Here is a 21629-nt window from a genome sequence, read left to right as displayed (position 1 = left end):
ACAGTGAGTCCCTCCAGAAGGTAGGAATTACAGTCTGTCGTCCTGTGACAGAGTGCATGTAATTAATCCAGGTTCCTGGAAAGGAAGTCGATTTTGGAATGGATCGAGGAAAAAATGTATGGGATGTGGTGCAAATCTACTCTTTGCTGTGTCTTTGCCTCCCCAACTTTACGGAGGTATAACTGACAATTAAAACTTATATATATTTCAGGTGTATAAGGGCTGAGGGGGTAGGGAAATGAGGAGATGTTGCTCAAGGGGTACAAAGTTTGTCTATTTTTTTAATTAATAAAATAAAAAACAGGTTAGTCTGCAGGAAAGATAGGAATCATATACAAGGTAAAGCAGGGGTCTTAGAGACCCCACTATTGGAAAATTATTTATGTAAATTAATCTCAGCTCACTTCCAATAATACATTATATACATATTTTTGTGAACTTTAAAAATTAAACATACAAAGCAGCCCCGGGGATCATGACTTCCTCACTCCTTAAAGTACCACTATTCTGACTGCTGACAGCATAGTTTTGTCTCCTGCCTAAATGAATGAAATAATAGAATATATATTTCTTGGTGATTGACTTCTTTTGCTCAAATTATGTTTATGACCAGCAGCTCCAGCTATGCAGCAACTGGAGCTCTTATCATCTTTGAGAAGGCAAACATTCCTTCTGCCAGAGTACTAGTAGGCCTATTGCTCATGTAAGAATTAATTAATCTTACACTATTTTTGTTTATAGCTAGAAGGGCAGGATGAAGGTATAGTTGCCCAGAGGCATGTGCAGAATGATGGGAAGTGTGGAGGGAAAAACCATAGAATGGACAGGTTGGTCTGAAGATGGATTTTGCTTAGATAGTAGTATTTCTAGGATAAGACTTAATGTTAAATGTCTTTATGTATTTGTTCAAATCAACCTAGCTTCTAGTACCTTGAATGTATCAACAGTAAACTGCAGGAATAATATGTCCTCCTTCCTTCCTTCCCTTCATTAAATATACTCTGTATTAAATGTGCTCTGTATTAAATATGTTCTGGGCTTTTCAGCAGAGTCGCTAAAGTCTTCCTAGATTGATGACTTCATTTAAATATACAACACACACACTATTAAATCTACTACAACCTAGACAGGTATGATGACTATCTCCATAAGATCCCACTTCATTAACCAAGAATCGATTGCAACCCATTACAAAGTGTTTCAAATGCAATAAGGCTTCCAGAAACCCTTAGGCTCTCAGCTTTGCATGAATATGTAAGAAGTAGTTTTCTGGCTCTGAAGGAGGCAAGTATTCAGCAAGCAGTGACAGATGTGAGAAATATTCAAGCTCTCAGTGTGTGGCACAGGAAGGCACAATTCACCTCCACTCTTAAATGCCCTTCCAAGAGATGCCCAAGTGGCCATGGGTTTCTCCACAGAGACATCAAAAGATTTGCAAGGGAACAACAGACATCTGAGACCAAACTCACATCTTTCCTGACAAGTCAGATCCTGGACACCACAGCAAAAAATGGGAAGAGGTGGTGAGTAGTTGGAGAGAGGGGCAGAGAAAGAGGAAGCTCAGCTGAAACAAATCTATGGCAAAATAATTGGGAAAAGCTTTCTAACTGTAAAAGAATGAGTATGGAGTGGGGTAGGCAACTGGGGAGAGGAAAATTAAGGAAATCTGATTCCAGAAGATTGTATTCAAAACATTTTATTTAATCAGATTTCAGTATTTTCATTTATAAAATGGAAAAATTAAAACCTATATGTGCTCACTATGTGCAAATGATCTATGTGTCTCTATCCATTTGTCTTCCTGCCTACCTATATCAGTATTATATCCAAATTAGTAGTAGGACTTACCACACTATCAGTTTTATTGACTTTTCTAATATAACAGCCAAAGCTGTTCTCAAATACATAAACAGTTCAGCTCATTAAATGTGAATTTCACTAACTCACCTAGTTCTGACCTGAGAATATGCCTGTTTGGAGATCTCATTATTCTTCCATTCAGTTTGTTCCTCAGCTTTCACTACAAAGTAAGAAAACCTTTTTAGGGCAGCCCCGGTGGCGCAGTGGTTTAGCGCCGCCTGCAGCACAGGGCGTGATCCTGGAGACCCTGGATGGAGTCCCAGGTCAGGCTCTCTGCATGGAGCCTGCTTCTCCCTCTGCCTGTGTCTCTGCCTGTCTCTCTCTCTCTCTCTCTCTCTCTCTGAATAAATAAATAAAATCTTAAAAAAAAAAAAAAGAAAACCTTTTTGATGCTAGAAACATGGCAGGTGGGCATTTGCCAACTCTACAGGCCCATGGTTTAGGAAGCACATTTGCTGATGGAAAATATGATCTCTAAAGAGTGAATACCTTTGCAGTCAGTGAGGATTATTTATAGCTTCTGACACAGAATGTTTCAAGTATAGAGTGAACATCATTATTAACACTAACTCAAATAAACTCTACAGGAAGGAGGACTATAAAGTCCACACAGAATGCCCTTAAAAGATGTGATCCTAGGGGACCTGACTTGATGAAGAGATGAGAAAGATGAATGGAGAAATGGTGGCAAGTCCAAGGCATACAATGGGACTTGGTGTGGGTTTCTTTTTCCAGGTTATCAGTCGTTCTCTCTTCTGATTGCAGGGTCTTCCCCCTTCATTCTTTTCTTCTTTCTTTCCAAAAGAATAGTGGTCCAACATCTCTAAAGCAGTACAGACCCTTCTGTTCAGAAGTTTAGACTCCTGCTTCATGGAGATAAATTCATCTTCTTCTTCACTTTTAAGTCGCTACCTCTTCAGACTTCACCTGCTCCATACAGCCATATCTCCAGAAGCCCCCAGGAAAACTCTTTATTGGTTGGACTAGCTTGTTCAAATCTCATGTATGTATCTGGCTCAGTCTGTGTCTGTACTGTGTCCCTACCGGGAATCCTTTAAGATCCACATCTAGCCCATTTTTGTCCATGAGGTTCTCACTGAATATCTAGTCCTCAAGGAGCTCTATCCTATCCTAGGAAGAGCAGTCAGGGCTACTTCATATAATGTTTTGCTAGTTAACCATACTGTATTCTCTCTTAGTTTGTTATGCATTAATTTCTCCAGACTTTTTAAGTTAGGGACATTTCTGAGTTAGGGACCAAGCTATTTGAGTTAGGGGTCTAGTCTACCCAGAATCGCAGATGGGGCTACTTTTTGTAATTTGTCTACCCAGAGGATGTCCCATCTGCTAATTAACACAAAAGCACAGCAGAGGCCAGCTTCAGCCCTCTCCTTCCCTTATACTCCATTTCAGACATGTGCCAACCAACCCAGCTGCCACAGAGACACCACAGTTAGTCCCTGAGAAGAAAAATAATCCTCCTAGATCCTTTGAGTGATACCATCCAACAAACGTTTTCTTTCAAGACACCACCTTTCATATTTGTGGAAAGTTAACACAGCTTTCCAGATGAAGCAGAACAAAAGATATTCTCTAAAGGAAACACAGAAAAAGCCACCAAATTCAAATTCTGAGACAGGTTCAACAATCGTTAAAAGACCTAGAAATACAATCAAAGATACAGTATGAGTAAAAAGATGGAAAGGCCAGGATCGCTTGCTGAAGAAGCTGCAGGAAATAAAGGGGTTAAAACTCAGCAATTGGTAGGCAATGATTTCTTCTGAGACAAACTGGACCAAGTCTAGCACTAAGGTAGACGAGTAAAGACTTAAAAGGGCAAAAAAATTCATTGTGCGCCTTGGGGCATATAGATTTCCTCTCTTTGGCTGAGAGGAGCTTCTGTCTTTGGTCCTTTAGTAAGTTGTGAGAAAAAGGTAGTAATCCAGCCCACCATTTAGTGTTAGCCTTGTGGCCTGGGATGAGTCATCCTAGTTCTCATCTGCAAAATGGAAATAATACTATCTCTCTCATTTATTCATCATTCATCTGATATTTATTAAGGGCCCCAGCATGGACCAAGCAAAAAGGAAAAAAATGGTGAGCAAAACAGTCATGGTCTTTGCCCTGATGGAGCATTTCGATCATCTTTCAGAGCTATTATGGACAAGGAAAATGTCTTTGGACTATAAAGTACTATAGCAGTGGAAGGTTTTCTTCATTATCAATGACTTCCACTATTGACCCAGCTCTGTGATTTGGGAAAATCATAATTTTTCTGGGCTTTCCAGTTCTCATCTGTGAAATGAGACAAATTCCTGTCCTAAGTATTCCAAATGCAAAGAAGTTAAGGTTTTTATGTACTTTTGAATCATGCCTTTCTAAAAGATTATTATGAACTATTTCAGACACACAAAAGGATAAGAATAATACAACAACCCTTGGTGTACCAACTGTCTTACTTAAGAAAAGCACTACCAGTGGCATCCCCTCTTTTCCCCAGAGGAAATAACTGTGATGTGTTCAATATTTCTTATTCTGAATCATGGCCTTTCAAGGATACCTGGTGTATGAGTAAGAATAGTTCACCAGTGAAGAGTTCTTCCTACATTTAGGTGTTCTGATTCCCAATGAATGTGAGGTCATGAAGGTGTTTATCAAAGAAAGTTCAAGTACCAGCCTGTTGTCTTCCTGCTAGTCTTGCTTGCTGACCATCCACTAGACAAAATTAGGAAAACCATGTGGCAGGCATTGTGTGCTGCATTTCAAAGGAGCACAGTTTTGTATTTACCTTTAGAGCCTTCTGGGCAGATTCACTGGATCCAATTGCGATTAGGTTAGGCCCAGCCATGCTGCAGAAACTCTTCAAATGCAAAGCATCAGCCACCGGGACTGTGGAGACCGCATAGTCCTACATGTATGATAGAAATAAGCAGTGTATCATTGCAGAATAATTCTAAAACTGATTTAAATCTGCCTGAAACAGGGCTATTTCTAGGGAGGTTGCCAGGGGCCCTGAATATCTGGAAGATAGACTGGGACCTGTAGTTTTTGGTATTGCCAGTTAAATAAAGACTACCTTTTTTTGTTTTGTTTTGTTTTGTTTTGTTTTGTTTTAAAGAAAGAGAGAAAGAGTGCACATGCATGGGGCTAGGGAGGGGCAGAGATAGAGGGAGAGAGAGAATCTTAAGCAGGCTCCACGCCCAGCATGGAGCAGACACAGAGCCCCATCTCAGGACCTGAGGTGAAATCAAGAGTTGGACACTTAACCAACTGAGCCACCCAGGCACTCCAGTAAAGACTACTTTTAAGAAGAAAATGCAGAGCCTCCTTCCAGATGTGTGATTGTGTCAATAGCTAGCTTTGCTGGTTGATCCATGGAGTGGGCTACTCTGGAAGGATGTCTGAATTTCCTGTGCAAACTAGAGCTTCACATCCTCAAGGCAAAAGAGTTTCTTTACTATATATCCCTTCCTAAGCAGTCTGGTGAGTCAATCTATTAATAATCAATAGAGTAAAGGGACTTTGAGAGGATGTACACACAATATCAAGCCCAGTTTCCAGCACACAGTAGGTACTGAGTACAAGTGATTCTTGATTCTAGTGTGAAAAATCTACGTTTCATGTTCAAGTCAGTTGGGTCTCCAGATTTTTTTTAAAAGTCATTCATTGTGCCATGAAACCTGCCAGGTGGCTGTATTTATACACTGGGAGAAAATAGAAGATGTTCACTATAACTTTGTCTTTTGTGGATATGGTAGCCCAGTGCAGCCTATTTATTGAGAAATTTGAATTTGAAACCTCTTAAAATTTCTAGCAAATGTACAAATATTAGGAATTATTTTGCAAAGCTGGTGACATCTAAACATAATTATTCATGACATATTGATTCAATGTGTCTATGAATATTTATTACTGTATGCCAGGCATAAATTATCCTTTACCTACCTTAAAAGTATCAGCCAAGATTTCAGCACCTCGTTGATTAGTCCTTTTGGAAAGGCCCACAAAAAATTCTCTGCCTGTAATAAATGTCATGGAACATCGTGAGTAGATCGCACCAGGGACAGCCCACTATTTCTTTATCTGTAAATAATGACCTTAAAGCATCAAACGATTCTTTCCTACCACAGAAGGCAGCTCTGCTTGTACTCTGACCCCTGCTTTCTTAACACAAATCTGATTTCAAACTTTATCCTTAGAAATAAACATTTTCAAATTCACAGAGGTAGAAAGTAGAATAGTGGTTGCCAGGGCCTGAGGGGAGGAGGAAGTGGGAAGTCAGTGTTGAATGGGTATGAAGTTTTAGTTTGGGAAGGTGAAAAAGTGCTGGAGATGGATGGTGGTGATGGTTGCAAAATAATGTGAACGTAGTTAATGTCTCTGAACTATACATTTAAAAATAGTTAAATGGTAAATTCTACAATATGTATATTTTAGCACAATAAAAGAATAAATGTTTCACTTAGGAAATAACACGATTAAATACATTCATGTGTAATAAAAAATTAAGTAATAGCAATAAGTTAGTAAGGCTTCCCTTTTTTTACCCTAAAAGAGTAACACTAAACATTTGAGATGAAGTTGGATTCTTTTTCTTCTAATGATGTAAAGGCTGAAGAAACTATCCATGTAAAGGGAGTTTAGTGCTGACTAGTCTTTGGGCCTGACCTCTAAAGAGATGTCTTTAAAACTCTTACTTTTTGTTTCAAATTAAAACATCAGAGATGTCTATTTGCAAAGTACTAAATTTCAGGAGGATGGAACTTTCTATTTATTTGGCTTTCTGAAATTCCATAAATTTTCTTCTCAGAAGGCAAAACACCAAATACAAATGGTCTCCCTAGTTAGGGGCAAGCAAACAATTAATTATAATAGATAGTGATAGGCAATATGTAATTATGAGGACCCTTAACTTCCCTCAATTCTTTGAAAAAGAATTCTACATGTAATGTGAAAAAATATTCAGAGAAATCAGTACAAATCTTGATCCAGAACATTAGAGTAAAGCATAAGAATAGAAACAACGTAGAAAGAATTGCTTGATAGACTTTACAGATGTTACAACTTTAATCCTCATGATGTCCTTATGAAAGAGGTAAAGACATAGGTCAAATGATGTTATGATAAGTTCCAATGGTTTATGCTCTTGGCAGACAGAGCCACTCTTTGGTGGCAGACTCACAGGTTTTTTGCTTTTGTTTGGTAATGGTATGTCTGTGTTGTCTCTTGAGAAAACTCACTACATATAAATTAAAACTTAACTAAGGGAAAGATCTTTTATTTTATAAAAGTGTTACCTACTTTATTAAAAAATTCAGCTGAAAATAAAAAAAAAACAAATCCCTTAATTCTCTCTCTTAATCCTTAATTCTTTCCTTAATATAAAATAGATTTATAAGTTAGATTTACATATAATTTTTAGGAAAAACATTTTAAAAATTAAACAAATTTAAACAAATTTATAATGGTGTGTGTGCACACTATTTCCTTTTTAAAAGACTAAGGTAGCCAAGCACAAAGGAAAGCAAACTGCTTATCTCTTTAAAAAGTAAGTTGGATTTCTGTTTCTGGTAGGATAGTGGACTACATCCCCTAAATGGGCTTTCTGATGAAAATAATTGAACTTATAGAACTAAAATGTTAAAAAAAATTTGTTGTTGTTTTGTCTCTTAGGTCATTTCTGTATCAATTTACCCTTTTGCCTCATTCTTTTATAGGAGAAGCTAGGTCATTCATCCTATTGATGATCCCGCTGTGTTCTGGATTTGGCTGGTTACTTCCTGTGTATCATCTAACATGAAATTGTTCCTTTATACTTTGTATTTTCAGGAAACTGATAGTTTCATATAGATGCTTAATTAGATTCTTGTTAAAATTTTTTTTTGACAGGACTACTTCAGAGGTGGGGCTGAACTATTGTATCACATCATGTGGCACTTGACTGACAGCCACATTTTCAGTGATACTACGCAATAATCTGTGTGTTCAATGGTAAGTAGCCTGATTTCTCCATTATAAAGATCCCCACAAGTTTTCATAGAAACGTTTTAATAGCCTTTGATGATCATTGCAAAGATCCATTATTTTATTAGGAATCTATATTTACTGGCTAGAATTCTCAGAAAAAAAAAACTTTCTCAAGTATTTGGCCTACTTGAAATAAAATTCATAAAGGAAAGATAGTTGAATGGCTGAATCTTTCCTTCACTTATTAACTATCAGAGTAGTCAGTAGAGTCCCTAGTAGCTTACAATAATGACTGATATGTTTTTAAAATAACATCATTGTCCATTAATCAATGAGTCAAAGAGTAAGTCATAATGGAAATTAGAAAACATCTAAAACTAATAATAACAAACATATATCAAAACACAAAGGATTTAGCTAAAGCAATACTTGGAAGCAAAATTACATAGCTTAAACTACTTGCATTTAGATGAGAAAAGGTTCAATATTAAAGAGGCAAAGTTCCAACATGAAATGTAAGAAAAAAGGACAGAAAAAAAAAAAAACAAAGAAATTTGAAGGAATTAAACAGGAAGAGGAAAAGAAATCTGTGTGTGAGAGAGAGAGGATTGAACAAAGTCCAAAATTGGTTCTTTGGAAAGATTAATAAAATTGACAGATCTCTGGCACAAAAGAAAAAAGAAAAGGCACAAATAAACATTACAAATGAAAAAGGGACATAGGTATAGTGCCATGAAGCTTAAAACAGATATAAAGAAGATAAGAAGTTTATATCCAACATTTTGACAACTTAGATAAAATAGATAAAATATTAGAAGACAACAGAATTCTCAAAAGCTGACTCATAAAATCCTCAATTATTCATGCAATCATTAAAGGAATTGAATTGGTTTAAAATCCCTCCACAGAGAAAGTACTTGGCCCACAGATCCTGTTTATAGGTAAGTTCTATCAAAGTTCAAGGAATGCACAATTCAAATAGTACTGATTCTTGAGAATAGAAACATAAGAAATATTGCCTAATGTATGTTATAAGGTTAACACAACTCTTTTACCAAAATCAGAGAAGGAAAGCAAGAAAAATTACAGGTCATAGAAATGAAAGTCTTAAGAAAAAAATGAACAAAGTAAATCCAGCACTGTAGTAAAAAGAGAATATATCATGATAGAGTTTGACTTCATCCTAGGGATGCAAAATTGATCAAGTATCAGAAAAATAAATTAGTGCAATTAACCACATCAATAGATTTCAAGAAGAAAATCATATACATTTCACTGGAGCAAAAAGTGTTTGTCACCTGAAACTCCATTTCTCGCTGTTTACTTTAGAGAAACTCATATACATTCCCAGGAGACATACACAAGAATGTACAATACTGAAAATAATTGAAAAAACTGGAAAACACTCAAATACACATCAGTAATAGAATGGATAAATACACCGTGGTATATTCTTAACCATGGAATACCACATAGCAGTGAAGGATGAAAAGCTATAGCTACTACACCAAGTTAGATCGAAAACAGACAAATTGCAGAATAGTTCATATACTATGACCCTGGTCATATAAAGTTATAAGACAAGTAAAACTAAACAACATATAATTTAGGAATGAATAGATTGAGGTAAAACTCAAAGAAAGATAAGGCAGTGATTAATACAAAATGCAGGACAGTGGTTACCTCAGGCTGAGAGAAGCTAGAGGTTGGCAGTAGGGCTCCTGTGGTCCCGGCAATATTCTATTTCTTTAAGCCAGGTGGCAGGCACCAGGTGCTCATCTTATCATTGGTCTTTAAACTGTACATAGACATTTATAACTATTTTTATTTGCTCCATATTTCACAAGAATAAAAAATAAAAGTAGAGGTAAGTTGACTTCTATTTAAGAGAAATAGGATTGAAATAATTTCTGCCAGTAGCTGACACCTGACTCACAAGATTCTCAGTGGAACTGGAGTTGGATAGTTGCTTTCCTTCTGTCCATTTCCTGATAAACTGTTAATGAAGCTTTGAGTTGCAGAAGAAAGAGGACCCAGAAGGCATGGAAAGTACTACAGATTTTGTTTTTTACCTAACTCTGCTCAATCTAAAAATTGAGTGATGATGGCTGGATGATATCATGAATGTGGTTAATGCTCCTTGAATTGTATACTTAAAAATGGTTAAAATGGAAAATTTCATGTTATATGTATTTTATTATGATTAAATCAAAAAGGAAAAAACATGAGAAGTAGGAAGTAGAAGAAGGCAGGACCAGGCATTAGGCATGAATGAGGTGCCACGCAGATAAAGATCTAATATCCTAGGACTATCTCAATTTTGAATAAAATAACTTTCAAGATATTAACTTAAGGTTTAAATATTACCAAAAGAAATTACAGATAGTGTCAAAGGCAAGCCTCAGTTCTTAGGTACCTAATTAGAAGTTGGGGCCAAAACATAAGGGTTGAAAGGCTATGGAAAGATCTCTGACCAAAGGAAGAGATTTCTAGCATAAGCTGTGTCATGACCTGAGAAGGTTTTAGGGACTCTGTTCAGCTCAGCTGTTACGATAACTAAATGGCCATGAACACAGCTTGGTTTTATTTTTATTTTTTAAATATTGTATTTATTTATTATGAGAGACACAAAGAGAGAGGCAGAGACATAGGCAGAGGGAGAAGCAGGCTCCTTGTGGAGAGCCTGATGTGGGACTCCATCCCAGGACCCAAGGATCACTACCTAAGCCAAAGGCAGACGCTCAACCACTGAGCCACCCAGGAGTTCCCACAGTTTGGTTTTAAACCATACTTCAAATATTATCTGTATCTGCTTACAAGAAGTTATTTATTATATGGCTATGTTCCAGTAAAAAAGGGTTTTTACTGTAAAGAAGCGTGATTTACACATCTCGCTTTTCACAAAAGCCTATTTTCTAAGAGAAACAGGCTGTTTTTCTGTGCTGCAAAAAGAGTGGAAGTGCCATCAATGGGAGACACAAAGAATATCTAAGGGGAACTTACTAGGCAGATTCAAAAGAATGCCTGAGTCTGCTTGGACATGGCCAGAGCTGAGAATGCAGCGTAGGCCTCCCTGACCCCTTGTTCTGAATTCTTAGAGCTCACTGGGTGTGCACACCATGCCCCAGAGGCAGGGCCCTTGCCCGTGACAATAGTAGCACAGGTTGTGCAGTGCATAACTCCAGCGGGTACTGTTCAGAAGTCTGGGATAAGAGTGGTGTCACCTGGAGATCAGCCACATAGTGGCCCCACCCATAGGTACATGACACTGAGCAAGGAATTAATGGTCACAGGAAAAATACCTCTCCCCCTCCAAGAACATTTATTATATAAAAATGTAAGGACTACAAAGCATTATATTTATATTAAGATGAAGATGGCTATATTTTCTCTATATACACAAAGGATTCAATATAAAATTCACATCAGCTAAAATATTAGAACTCAAAAAGCTTCATGTTTTCAGTTGGCCACCTGTGCCAACTGGTTCCCCTGGTTCCCCAGCCCCTGGGAACCTACCCTTGCTGGTAGGGCTACATCTAGGAGACAGGTATTTATAATCTCTGACACTGAGGGAAAAATAAACTCTCACTATAAATTAAAAATGATTATCAATTGTCTTACTTATCAGTATAACTAGAATGAATCTGGGGATCCATTTTAGTACATGACTTTGGCAAAGCAATAATACGATTATAAAGAGCTGGAAAGGTTAAATGCTACAATTACTGTTTCTTTACAAGCAATATTATGCCCTCTATAAAAGCTGATTCTAGTTAGATCCATAATAATATTAGCTGTTTATATTTGGTTGAGTTCTGCTATTACTCATCTGGCATTGAAGGCAAATCAATTTGCATTGAAAATTATTTAAATTCATCTTGCTGTCAGGGCAAGAAAATTATTTGTAAATGATGCATCTTGAGTTAAGAATCTTTTAAATACAAACCAGATATAATAACACACAATGCAAAACCATGCTACCCACAAACTCACATTGTAGAATATAGTAGATGCAACCTACAAAATGACAGGTACACGCTGATAACATTTTTGTAAAAAAAAATAGACAAATACAACATGCATACAAAAGTACTAAAAGGACACACACCCAAATGTTGAAATGATTATCTTTGAATAAAAGGTCAGTTTTGTTTAATCTCTTTTGTGCTTTCAGTATTTTCCAAATTCCCTGGAGTTAGCATTTTCACTTTGGTAATTAAAAAAAAAAAAAAAAAACAACCAACCCTATAGTTAGTTAAACAAGTGAACACAAGCCAGGTATTTAGTTTTGAGTAGGAGAGAGTGAGGATGAAGATACCTGTGAATAAGACGTCTCCACCATCTAAGGTTGCATTTTCATCTTTCATCTCTACTAGATTGAGCTGAAGTTTTTCTAATGCTTCTTTCATCATGTCAACCTGTTGAAAATAAAATGATTCAGATTGATATCCTATCATTTTCTTTTCTTTTTTTTTTTTTTAAGATTTTATTTATTTACTCATGAAAGACCCAGAGAGAAGAGAGGCAGAGACACAGGCAGAGGGAGAAGCAGGCTCCAAGCAGGGAGCCTGACGTGGGACTCGATCCCAGGACTCCAGGATCACGCCCTGGACTGAAGGCGGTGCTAAACTGCTGAGCCACCCAGGGATCCCCAACAAGATCTAATTTTAAACCTTAAGTCAGTCAGTAAGTCAGAACTGCACACAGAGTAATATATGGAAGAAATATCAATGACAATAACCTGTAACTTGAAATCTCAGCCCACAGGATAGTCATTGTTTTCTGTTCAAATATTTTCTAAGATGTCACAACATCTAAGGCTTCTCTGTAGGTCTAAACTGCTAATTAAATTTAACCTAGGTCCCTAGAGGTGATTAACAAATACAATAATTGCAGTCAAACCAAAGAATACTTGAAAATTAACTTCAGGGTCTTTTTAAGATTCCAGGGTATAGTCTAAAGCACAGAGATATTCTGGGCTGAATTAGGGAGTACTTCTAGTGAGGCTTATTTTTAATGCAAGAAAACATATAAGGCATGACAAATGCCCTTTGTAATTCACAGTTTAATTCACATCCTTCCAGCAGTTCAACAATTCAAATATTTCTGAAGGTCTGTATAAACTTTGACATGGTGAAGACATACATCCAGAAAATATGAATAGGGGAGAAAGGAAAAACAAGAGATCACATGACACTGAGAGAAGCAGGTAGTTCAACCAAAATACAACATGACCAGGACACAAGCTGAATTGTCAATGAAGAGTTTAGGAGACAACTACAGCAGAGTAACTTCTGAAGTAATAAAAATATGGAAATATTCTGACAACAAGCCTGACATTCCTGCAAAGAAAGAAAAAGAGGATACAAATTAAAATAAATAGATCATCTCATCCTTGTCCTGGAACTCATGTAAAAATTCTACAAACCAGAGTGACTCAGAACAATAAAAACTTATTTCCATGGACAAAATGGTCTTCATGTCATAATAAATATATCTAGTGTTCTCTTTTACCAGCAGAATAGGTTTTTCTATGTAACAGGAAGGGGAATCATTACTGTAGCATAAAAAAAGAAGCAAAATAACATTTACCATGGCTTTCTGGGCTACTGTGAACCCAAGAAAACACACAACCATTTCCTTCTGGCATCTGCCTTTGAGTCTATGGAAAATTCTCTGAGCTTGCAAAGAGATCTTTAGAATGCAGCTACTGTACCTTTTGTCTCTCTCACGATGCTATTGCTTGTATTGTAATTTAACATTTCAAAGATTACTAGGAATACAGCAATAACATGCATTTTGATCTGAAAAATGTATATGTAATGTTACTTGATTCTTAAGAATTTAAAGAGAAATTTTATTTGATTCTTAGGTGTTTAAAGAGAACAGAAGTAGGGAGGCTAATATATACCAGCTTCAGAAACATTGTATTTCTTTAAAAGTCCTGTGTCTTTCAAATTAAAGTCTTAGAGGATAAAATGCTTGTGGTTTCTTAAAAGTTAAAACAGCTGCACCAATATGAAAAAGCTGGCTTTTGCGCAAGGCCCGTACTTTTCTTTTTCTCCTTAAATATTCAGTCACATCTCTATAAACAAAGTCATCAGGATAGGTCCATAACACAAACATTGATGATATCATGTTACTTTCAGAGTTAAGGGTATGGACAAGTTTAAAAATTTGTTAAATGTCAAGTAAATAGTTCTGAGAATTGTAGAACCATATGGCATCAAATCGGCAATGCTAACTCCAGGGAAATTTCTGGAGAAGAAACAAGAGAGGCTGAACCTGGGAGGATGTCCATGGAGAACCACAAACTCTTGGCATATTGGTTCCATGAAGCAGACAAACTCGGTTGCAAACAAGGCCCAGTATTGCCCTCACACATGGGCCCATTGCAAGTCAGTTATTCAGGCAGTTAGAACACTAAATATAACTATAGAAGTGGGAATTTTTACAGGAAAAGATCCAAACCATGAGCATTCAAAGAAACTGCCCATTCTGTGGTTACATAGCCATGGTTAATGTTGACTTAATTAACTTTCAAGAGGGGAAAAAAAAAAGGCCAAACAACACACCCACCTTTTACTGAGACACTAACCTTGCATAGTGGAACTCAGCATTACTCAGGGTGGAGAGAAACTGTCAGACAAACAGCATTAACTCTAAAGGTTGAGTTGAATAGGTCATGTTAGCCCAAAAAATTCAAAATAAAAGAGTAAATTGGAGAAACCACCTTAATTCATTTAGAACCTAATGCCAATACTGTTTTCATACTATAGAGATTTACAAGACCTTTCTTCCTCCCCTTTTCACTCTGCACTTTGTCTCAATCTTTTACTTTGTACTCCCATTTCTTTTTGACCTCTCTTTGCTCCTCCCAGCTTTTGCTACTGATCCCTTCCCTGACCACAGCGGGTTCAAATCACTTCTGTGGCCTCTAACCATCCAACCCACACGTCTTTCTCAAGAGCTGGTACTAATTTTGAGGTCATTATCATTTCCTTTTTTTCTTCCTTCCCTCCCCATCTCCTTTTCCTTCCTTCTTCCCCACCTCTCCCAGGAGTACTACTGTCAAAAAATGTAGAGCTCCTGGAGTTACATTCCCTGGGAATGTCTGCATAGTGTAGTGTTACCATCAGGGCCCTGGGATTCAAATCTCAGCTTGGCTACTTATTAGCCAGTAACAGCTGCTTAAACTTTCTGGACCTCAGTTTTCCTATCTTTAAAGTGGGCGGTTGGTTATAATAGTAGCAACTTCCTAGGCTCCTCTTGATGATGAAATACATGTGGAGCCCTTAGCACATTGTTATTGCTCAATACCTATTAGTTAGGACTTCTATCATTTTGATGAATAACAGCTTACATGGACCCAATGACAAACACTCGTACTATGAAACTGACCCACAAAGGAAAGCTGTTGCTTTTTCTTACATTTGGACAAATTTCTTATGTTTTACCCCCATGACGGATCCCATCTGCTTTCAAGTGAATTAAAGTTACAATCTTTTCCGCAAAGTCAATGTAAAGTGAAGACACATTTAAATTAAAATCATGCCAGTTTGACTTCCTTCCAGTTCCTGGAATCTGTCAGGCTATGTGGTAGATTTCTTGTATAATCTCTGCTTTAAAATAGCCCCCTGCACGTATGACACAAGGTGGGAAGTGGGCCTATCTGGTAAGATGTCCCGCAGGACTCAAAGGGGCGTCAGCCAAGATGATACGGAATGATTACAGTTCCTAAATATATAATTCATTCTGAAGAATTCCCTCTCTTTTCTTAACATTTTCTGTTCTACTCTCTTCTTAACCCTCATTTTCTGTTCTACTCTCTTCTTAACAGCCCTCATTTCTGTTACCTCATTTGTTCTTCACATTTACATCATCACCCCGTTTTATGTCACTCCTTTTGGGTTCTCACTGTGAATGGAAAGAATTGGGGATATGAGTACAGGCTTTACCACTATCAGGTATGTTACTTGGGACAAGTTATACTTTCTGAGCCTCGGTTTCCTAATCTACAAGTTGGATACTGTTTTTCCCTCTAACAGGGATCACGTAACAAATAAACTAATTTGTAGTGTCCGGCACGCTATACTCAAAACCAGTGGTTGCTGATGTTATTGTTTTGCTCTAAATTAACTCAGTCTTGGTTGGGATTCTGGCTACCATTCAAAAAGAAAAAAAAGACAAAAACATACCACTTGATCCCAACTCTTGTTTTCCTCTTGCAAAATATCCCCCAAACACAAAATGCTAAAATAAATATAAAATATTACACACTTTTATTAGGAAGTTATATTCATGGTAGCCTGCAAGAGCACCATAATTGGTTCAATATTCTTTATTTAGATGCATATATTTTTCAGTTGGCCCTGTCCAAAGTTGCCTTTGCTGCGTATTTTCAACAACATCCACTCTGAATGTTTTACATCTTCACTTTGGATGTCGTGAAGGTGCTCACAAGGCCTGATGAACAGTTTTGTGCTGCAGTTCCATTATGTTTGCATCAACCTGCTTGCCAAGCTGCTTTCCTTTAGCTGCTTCAGCTCAGTGGGGTGCCAGATGTTGTGATTACAAATGAGGACCTTGGCATTGGCTTGTCTGTAGCCTATATGCCTCTGTCCCCCACAGATCTGCCATGTGTTGGGAGTTGTGCTATCAACACTATTGCCACTAGGTTTTCAATGCCCATTTCAATGTTCCAAGTTCCTTTATTACTCATATTATATGAGCTTTAAAATTATACTGTCATCCTATTCATATTCTTATCTAGCTCTTAAAAGGTGAACAGCAGCAACATAGCTTTGTTGGCAGTCAAATAGTTTCATTTTCTCAATTTGTTGCTGATTTTGTTTTGCCTTTTATTATTATTTTTTAAGATTTTATTTATTTATTTGAGAGAGAAAGAGAAACAGAGAGCACAAGAGGGAGAAGCAGGCTCCTTGACAAGCAGGGAGCCCGAAGCTGGGCTATATCCCAAGATCCTGGGATCATGACCTGGGCCGAAGGCAGACATTTAACAGACTGAGCCACCCAGGTGCCCCTTGTTTTTCTTTTAACGTTAAGTATGACATGTAGATAATGCTTAGGAAGCCACTCAAGAAGCTGATGAGATGTCTCTATCATGTCAAGGCACAGCTGGCTGGAAACTTGGTGATACATCAAAGTTACACTGTGTTGTCTCTGGTCACACTCAAAAGGCCACATTTCATTTAGTGTGTTCTTTGTTAATCAGTACATCTTTGATCTTAATATATATATATTATAAAGCAAAGTAATATGAATAGAATATATAAACCACATCAGGAATATTTACCAATGACAGCCTACATATTAATTACCACCCTTCAACTTTGGGATGCCTGAGGTTTGTTCAGCGGTTTATTCCTTAACTTTCCCACACATGCTAATTAAATTACTAAATTACTAAAACTAACCAGACCTACCAAAAAAAATCAAGGAGAGGCTTAACATATTAAATGACTCAGTCTTAAAAATTCCTAAATAAGAACATATTGGAATCCTCTGCTATAATTCTAGGACAAAACTCTTAAAAGGAATTTAATCAGCAATGATAACAGCAAACACTTATGTAGTCTTACAGGTTACAGGTCAGAGATGGAAGTCAGAGAAATGCTGTCCTACTCGTCTGGATAAAAAGCAAACAGCCATGTTGGGGACTGCCTACTGAGGGATGCCTACAGAGCAGCCTCTAGGAACTAAGAGCAACTCCTAGTCAACAGCCAGCAAAAAGCAGAGAGCTTAATCCTACAACCACAAGGAATTGAATATTCAACCTACAACCTGAGTGAGCTTGGAAAATCTAAGCTCCAGATGAAAAACAGAACCCAGCTGACAACTAGGCATGCCATGCTCAGACTTCCAATCTGCAAAATCTGTAAGATACTAAGTAGGTGTTCTTTTAAGTGCTATGTTTATGGTAAACTGTTACACAGCAATAGAAAACTAACACAGAAAGTCCCAAATTTGAACATATTTTATTTTAAACATTTATTTATAAAGGTCTTTGTTCAGAAGCAAAATGTTGAGCTAAATGCTTATTTCCAAGTTGTTTGTTCAGAATGTGGTGCAAAAGTTCTTAAGATATTCCTAAGAAATTCCCAAGAAAACAATGTTTTAAATTAAGAGTTTAAAGTCCCAAATCCAACAACTTCCTTAATCCATTATTTACTGAAATGTTGTGTAATTACATTTTAAAACATGGAAAACACATTGCAATACTGTTTTTTTAAAGTTATAAATCTAATACATGTTCATAGAAATGAAAATGATAAAAGTAATACAAAGTAAAAATGTGCCTTGAGCCATCTCAGTCTTACTCTCAGATTCATTCATTCAGTAAATATCAAGTGTCTGTTCTGAGCTAGATACCATGATAGACAGTGATCAGTGGTCATCAAAAAATAGACATGACCCCTGCTATAAAGTGCCCTTAGCATAACAGATAAAATTTAAGATGCAACGGTCAATATTATGATAAGAGCTATGTGGGAAAACAACAATGTGTTTTGAGAAGTAAGAAGGCTACATGCTTCAGGGGTTCAAGGAAGGTTATTTTGAAGCAGTAACATTTAAATTAAGAAATGAAAATATTGGGGAGCCCAGGTGGCTCGGAGGTTTAGCGCCGCCTCAGCCCAGGGTGTGATCCTGGAGACCCGGGATCAAGTCCCCTGTCGGGCTCCCTGCTTGGAGCCTGCTTCTCCCTCTGCCTGTGTCTCTGTCTCTGTCTCTCTCTCTCTCTGTGTCTCTCATGAGTAAATAAATAAAATCTTTTAAAAAAAGAAATGAAAATACTAATAATGATTATCTATTCCTGCTGGTGGGTCATCTGGAAGTCTTCCTTAGAAATAAAACGGGTTTCTGGATGATTCTCAGATCATAAACAGTTCCCCTTAATATATGAAAAATTAATTACAGGCTATTGTACTAGGAAAACGGTCAACAGAACTGGAAACTATTTGTTACATTACATCTTCAAAAGTTATCAGACAGAGTCAAGTAAATGTCATTAATCCTGTGATTATTCTGGGAACTCATGATATTCACGACGGCCAACATGTATGAAAGTTTTATAACTACCTCATTCATTTTTCTTTTATTGAGCTTTAATAATAACTGTTGCATGAATAAGATCTCTAAAATATTTCCCACACACTATTAAATACCCATTGCATTTTTCCTCATTGATTTCTTTCTCCTTTTTTAAAGATTTTATTTATTTATTCATGAAAGACACAGAAAGAGAGGCAGAGACATAGGCAGAAGGAGAAGCAGGCTCCATGCAGGGAGCCCGATGTGGGACTTGATCCTGGGACTCAGGGATCATGCCCTGAGCCAGAAGGCAGATGCTCAACCACTGAGCCACCCTGGCATCCCAATTTCCTGGATTTCTAAACTTATTAGTTTATCTCTACTGATATGGATTTATAAATGTATTGGTTTATCTCTAGTGACAAGTTCTAAAAATTAACCAGGATATTAGCATCTTGGTTTCCATATTTGTAAAATGAGGGGGTAGAGCTTAAAAATGAAGTCATTTCCAGCTCTAGATTTCAAAAAGTTGTAGTCTCAGAATGGTTTTTGGCATTCATAAACGTGACTGTAACTGTAATTCTATTTCCCTCCAAGAGAGTTTACTGAAAACATCCCAGATAGTTATTCATGAGTAAAGTATTCTGATGTTTAACCAAATTCAGTCAGAAGCAAGAAGCTAAAAAAAAAAAAAAAGAAAGAAAGAAGAAGCAACAAGCTGAGTATATGGGTGTGGGGAAGAGATAGCAAACCCAAAAGTAGATTAAAAAATTTAAGATGAAAACCCTCAGAGACCAACAGAAGGATTCTGCTGTAGTGGGAAAAACCCTATCTAGAAAACAAGGTGTATGAGTGTCAACTTAACACTAACTTATGATACTTTGTGGTTTTTTTGCATTTTTTGTTTAGTATTGCTAATTACTGGCCAACAGTGATAATAATTACACTATGTAAAGCACCAATAATTTTCTTTCTATTTATTTATTTATTTGAGAGAGGGAGAGCACACAGGGAGAGTGAGAGGGAGAAGTAGACTCCTGCTGAGCAGAGAGCCCAATGCAGGGCTCAATCCCAGAAGCCTGAGATCATGACCTGAGCCAAAGGCAGATGCTTAACTGACTGAGCCGCCCAGGTGCCCCAATAATTTTCTTATGAGAAAACAGCTATCAGGCTCTGCTCAGGTGCTAACCTCTGCATACTTCATCATATTCATATGTAATATAGGAGACTTCATCAACTTTGGGTTCATCCCTACCCAGGTCCCAGGATAAATCACCATCTGAGAAAGGAGAATCTAACAGGCTCCAGGCCAATCCTCTTGAGATTTAGCATTAAGTCACTCTTTATGCTTTATTCCACTTTAGACCATATATCTAAATGCTACTTTGGTTCTTTTTCCTGGGAGTCCTGTTCTAGTAGCTTATTTTAATCTCTTCCTATGAGGAGGGACATTCTCTGTGTGCCCTCTAAAGATCTGAGCCTTGATTCTACTACTCTGCACTATAGATGGGCTTCCCAGATACACTTACTACAAGCAAGTGGTGCTTGTCACCTCTCTCTCTCTCCATCTCCTCAACATAGAACCAGTATTCCCAAGGGCTGAGGAATCTACCTCTTTGCTACTCATAACTCTGGCCCTCTTTTACAATATTAATGCTACAGACTAATCATCATTAATAACATGTAAAATTTATTAAACTCTAAGTGCTAAGCATTGTGCTAAATGATTTTATATGCACCAGCTCATTGTATAATGCCATATCCCTTCAGGTATCTCCTAGTCTGAATCAGTCATGCCAGTTCCATCCCTCTTGCCAGGGATTGGCACAAATAATCTAATTTTGGCCACTGAAAGGAAATTCATTGATTCCTGGAGGTGTAGAAAGAAACATAATCCCACTTCTTTTGAATATTGGCCTGTCTGGATATGGCACCTGGAACTGGTACTGGTCTGAGAACACAACCAGCATCAAGGATGACAGGGCAAAAAGATGGAAAGAACTGTGCTCTTGATGACATTGTTGAGCTGATGAATCAATCAACTCTAGAGTCCTGACATTCTTGACATGAGATTTTTCATGCCTTTACCAAGCTGAATTGAGTTTCTGTTAGTTACAGCTAAAAGCAACTCATTGACTTATATAACAAAACTGACAAGCAGTACCCAAAGAGTCCATAACAAGGACACCTGGGTGGCTGAGCGGTTGAGTGTCTGCCTTCAGCTCAGGGCGAGATCCCAGAGTCCCAGGATTGAGTCCTTCATCGAGCTCCCTGCATGGAGCCTGCTTCTCCCTCTGCCTGAGTCTCTGCCTCTCTCTCTCTCTGTGTACCTTATGAATAAATAAATAAAATCTTTTTTAAAAAAAGAAAGTTCTGATGTTGAATCAACTATTAAATGGAGAGTTTTTCTTTCTCTAGAAATATACCATGAACTGCCATTCAACAAATTACGCAATATGTAAGGTGTTATTTTAACTGATAATACCTGCTATCATGGCTATAAGAATGCTGATCAAATGCTGTTTGACACTAATACCATCCTGCTTATAGAAAACAGCAGATTGCAAATAATAATTTGTAAATCCAAAAGGAAGTATTATACTGCTTCGATTCTGTAGATAAAGCACAACTGTTAAAGCTCTATATGTCAGAGTCAGAAGTTAATGTTCCAGCACTCTCATCTCTGAACCAGTACTCAGATCTGGAGAACATGGGAATAGAAAGATTTGACATAAACACAGAAGGAA

At 37.3% G+C, this 21629-nt stretch overlaps 1 protein-coding gene across 4 annotated transcripts in view; it reads right to left on the bottom strand.

Moving 5' to 3' along the window:
* DDAH1 (dimethylarginine dimethylaminohydrolase 1) overlaps positions 1-21629 on the bottom strand; it is a 134275-nt gene that overhangs the window by 26635 nt on the left and 86011 nt on the right. For all 4 annotated transcript variants that reach the window (XM_072754711.1, XM_072754708.1, XM_072754709.1 and 1 more), the window contains exons 2-4: positions 12149-12248; positions 5806-5879; positions 4649-4768 (exon numbers count right to left, since the gene is read on the bottom strand). In XM_072754711.1, coding sequence (XP_072610812.1) covers positions 4649-4768; positions 5806-5879; positions 12149-12242 — 288 coding nt within the window. In that variant the 5' untranslated portion in view covers positions 12243-12248. The remainder of the gene's footprint in view (positions 1-4648; positions 4769-5805; positions 5880-12148; positions 12249-21629) is intronic.

This window comes from Vulpes vulpes, chromosome 3 (genome assembly GCF_048418805.1).
Source record: "Vulpes vulpes isolate BD-2025 chromosome 3, VulVul3, whole genome shotgun sequence".
Taxonomy (NCBI): domain Eukaryota; kingdom Metazoa; phylum Chordata; class Mammalia; order Carnivora; family Canidae; genus Vulpes; species Vulpes vulpes.
The sequence above is the reverse complement of the archived record's forward strand: the minus strand, read 5'-3'. Positions and strand labels throughout refer to the sequence as shown.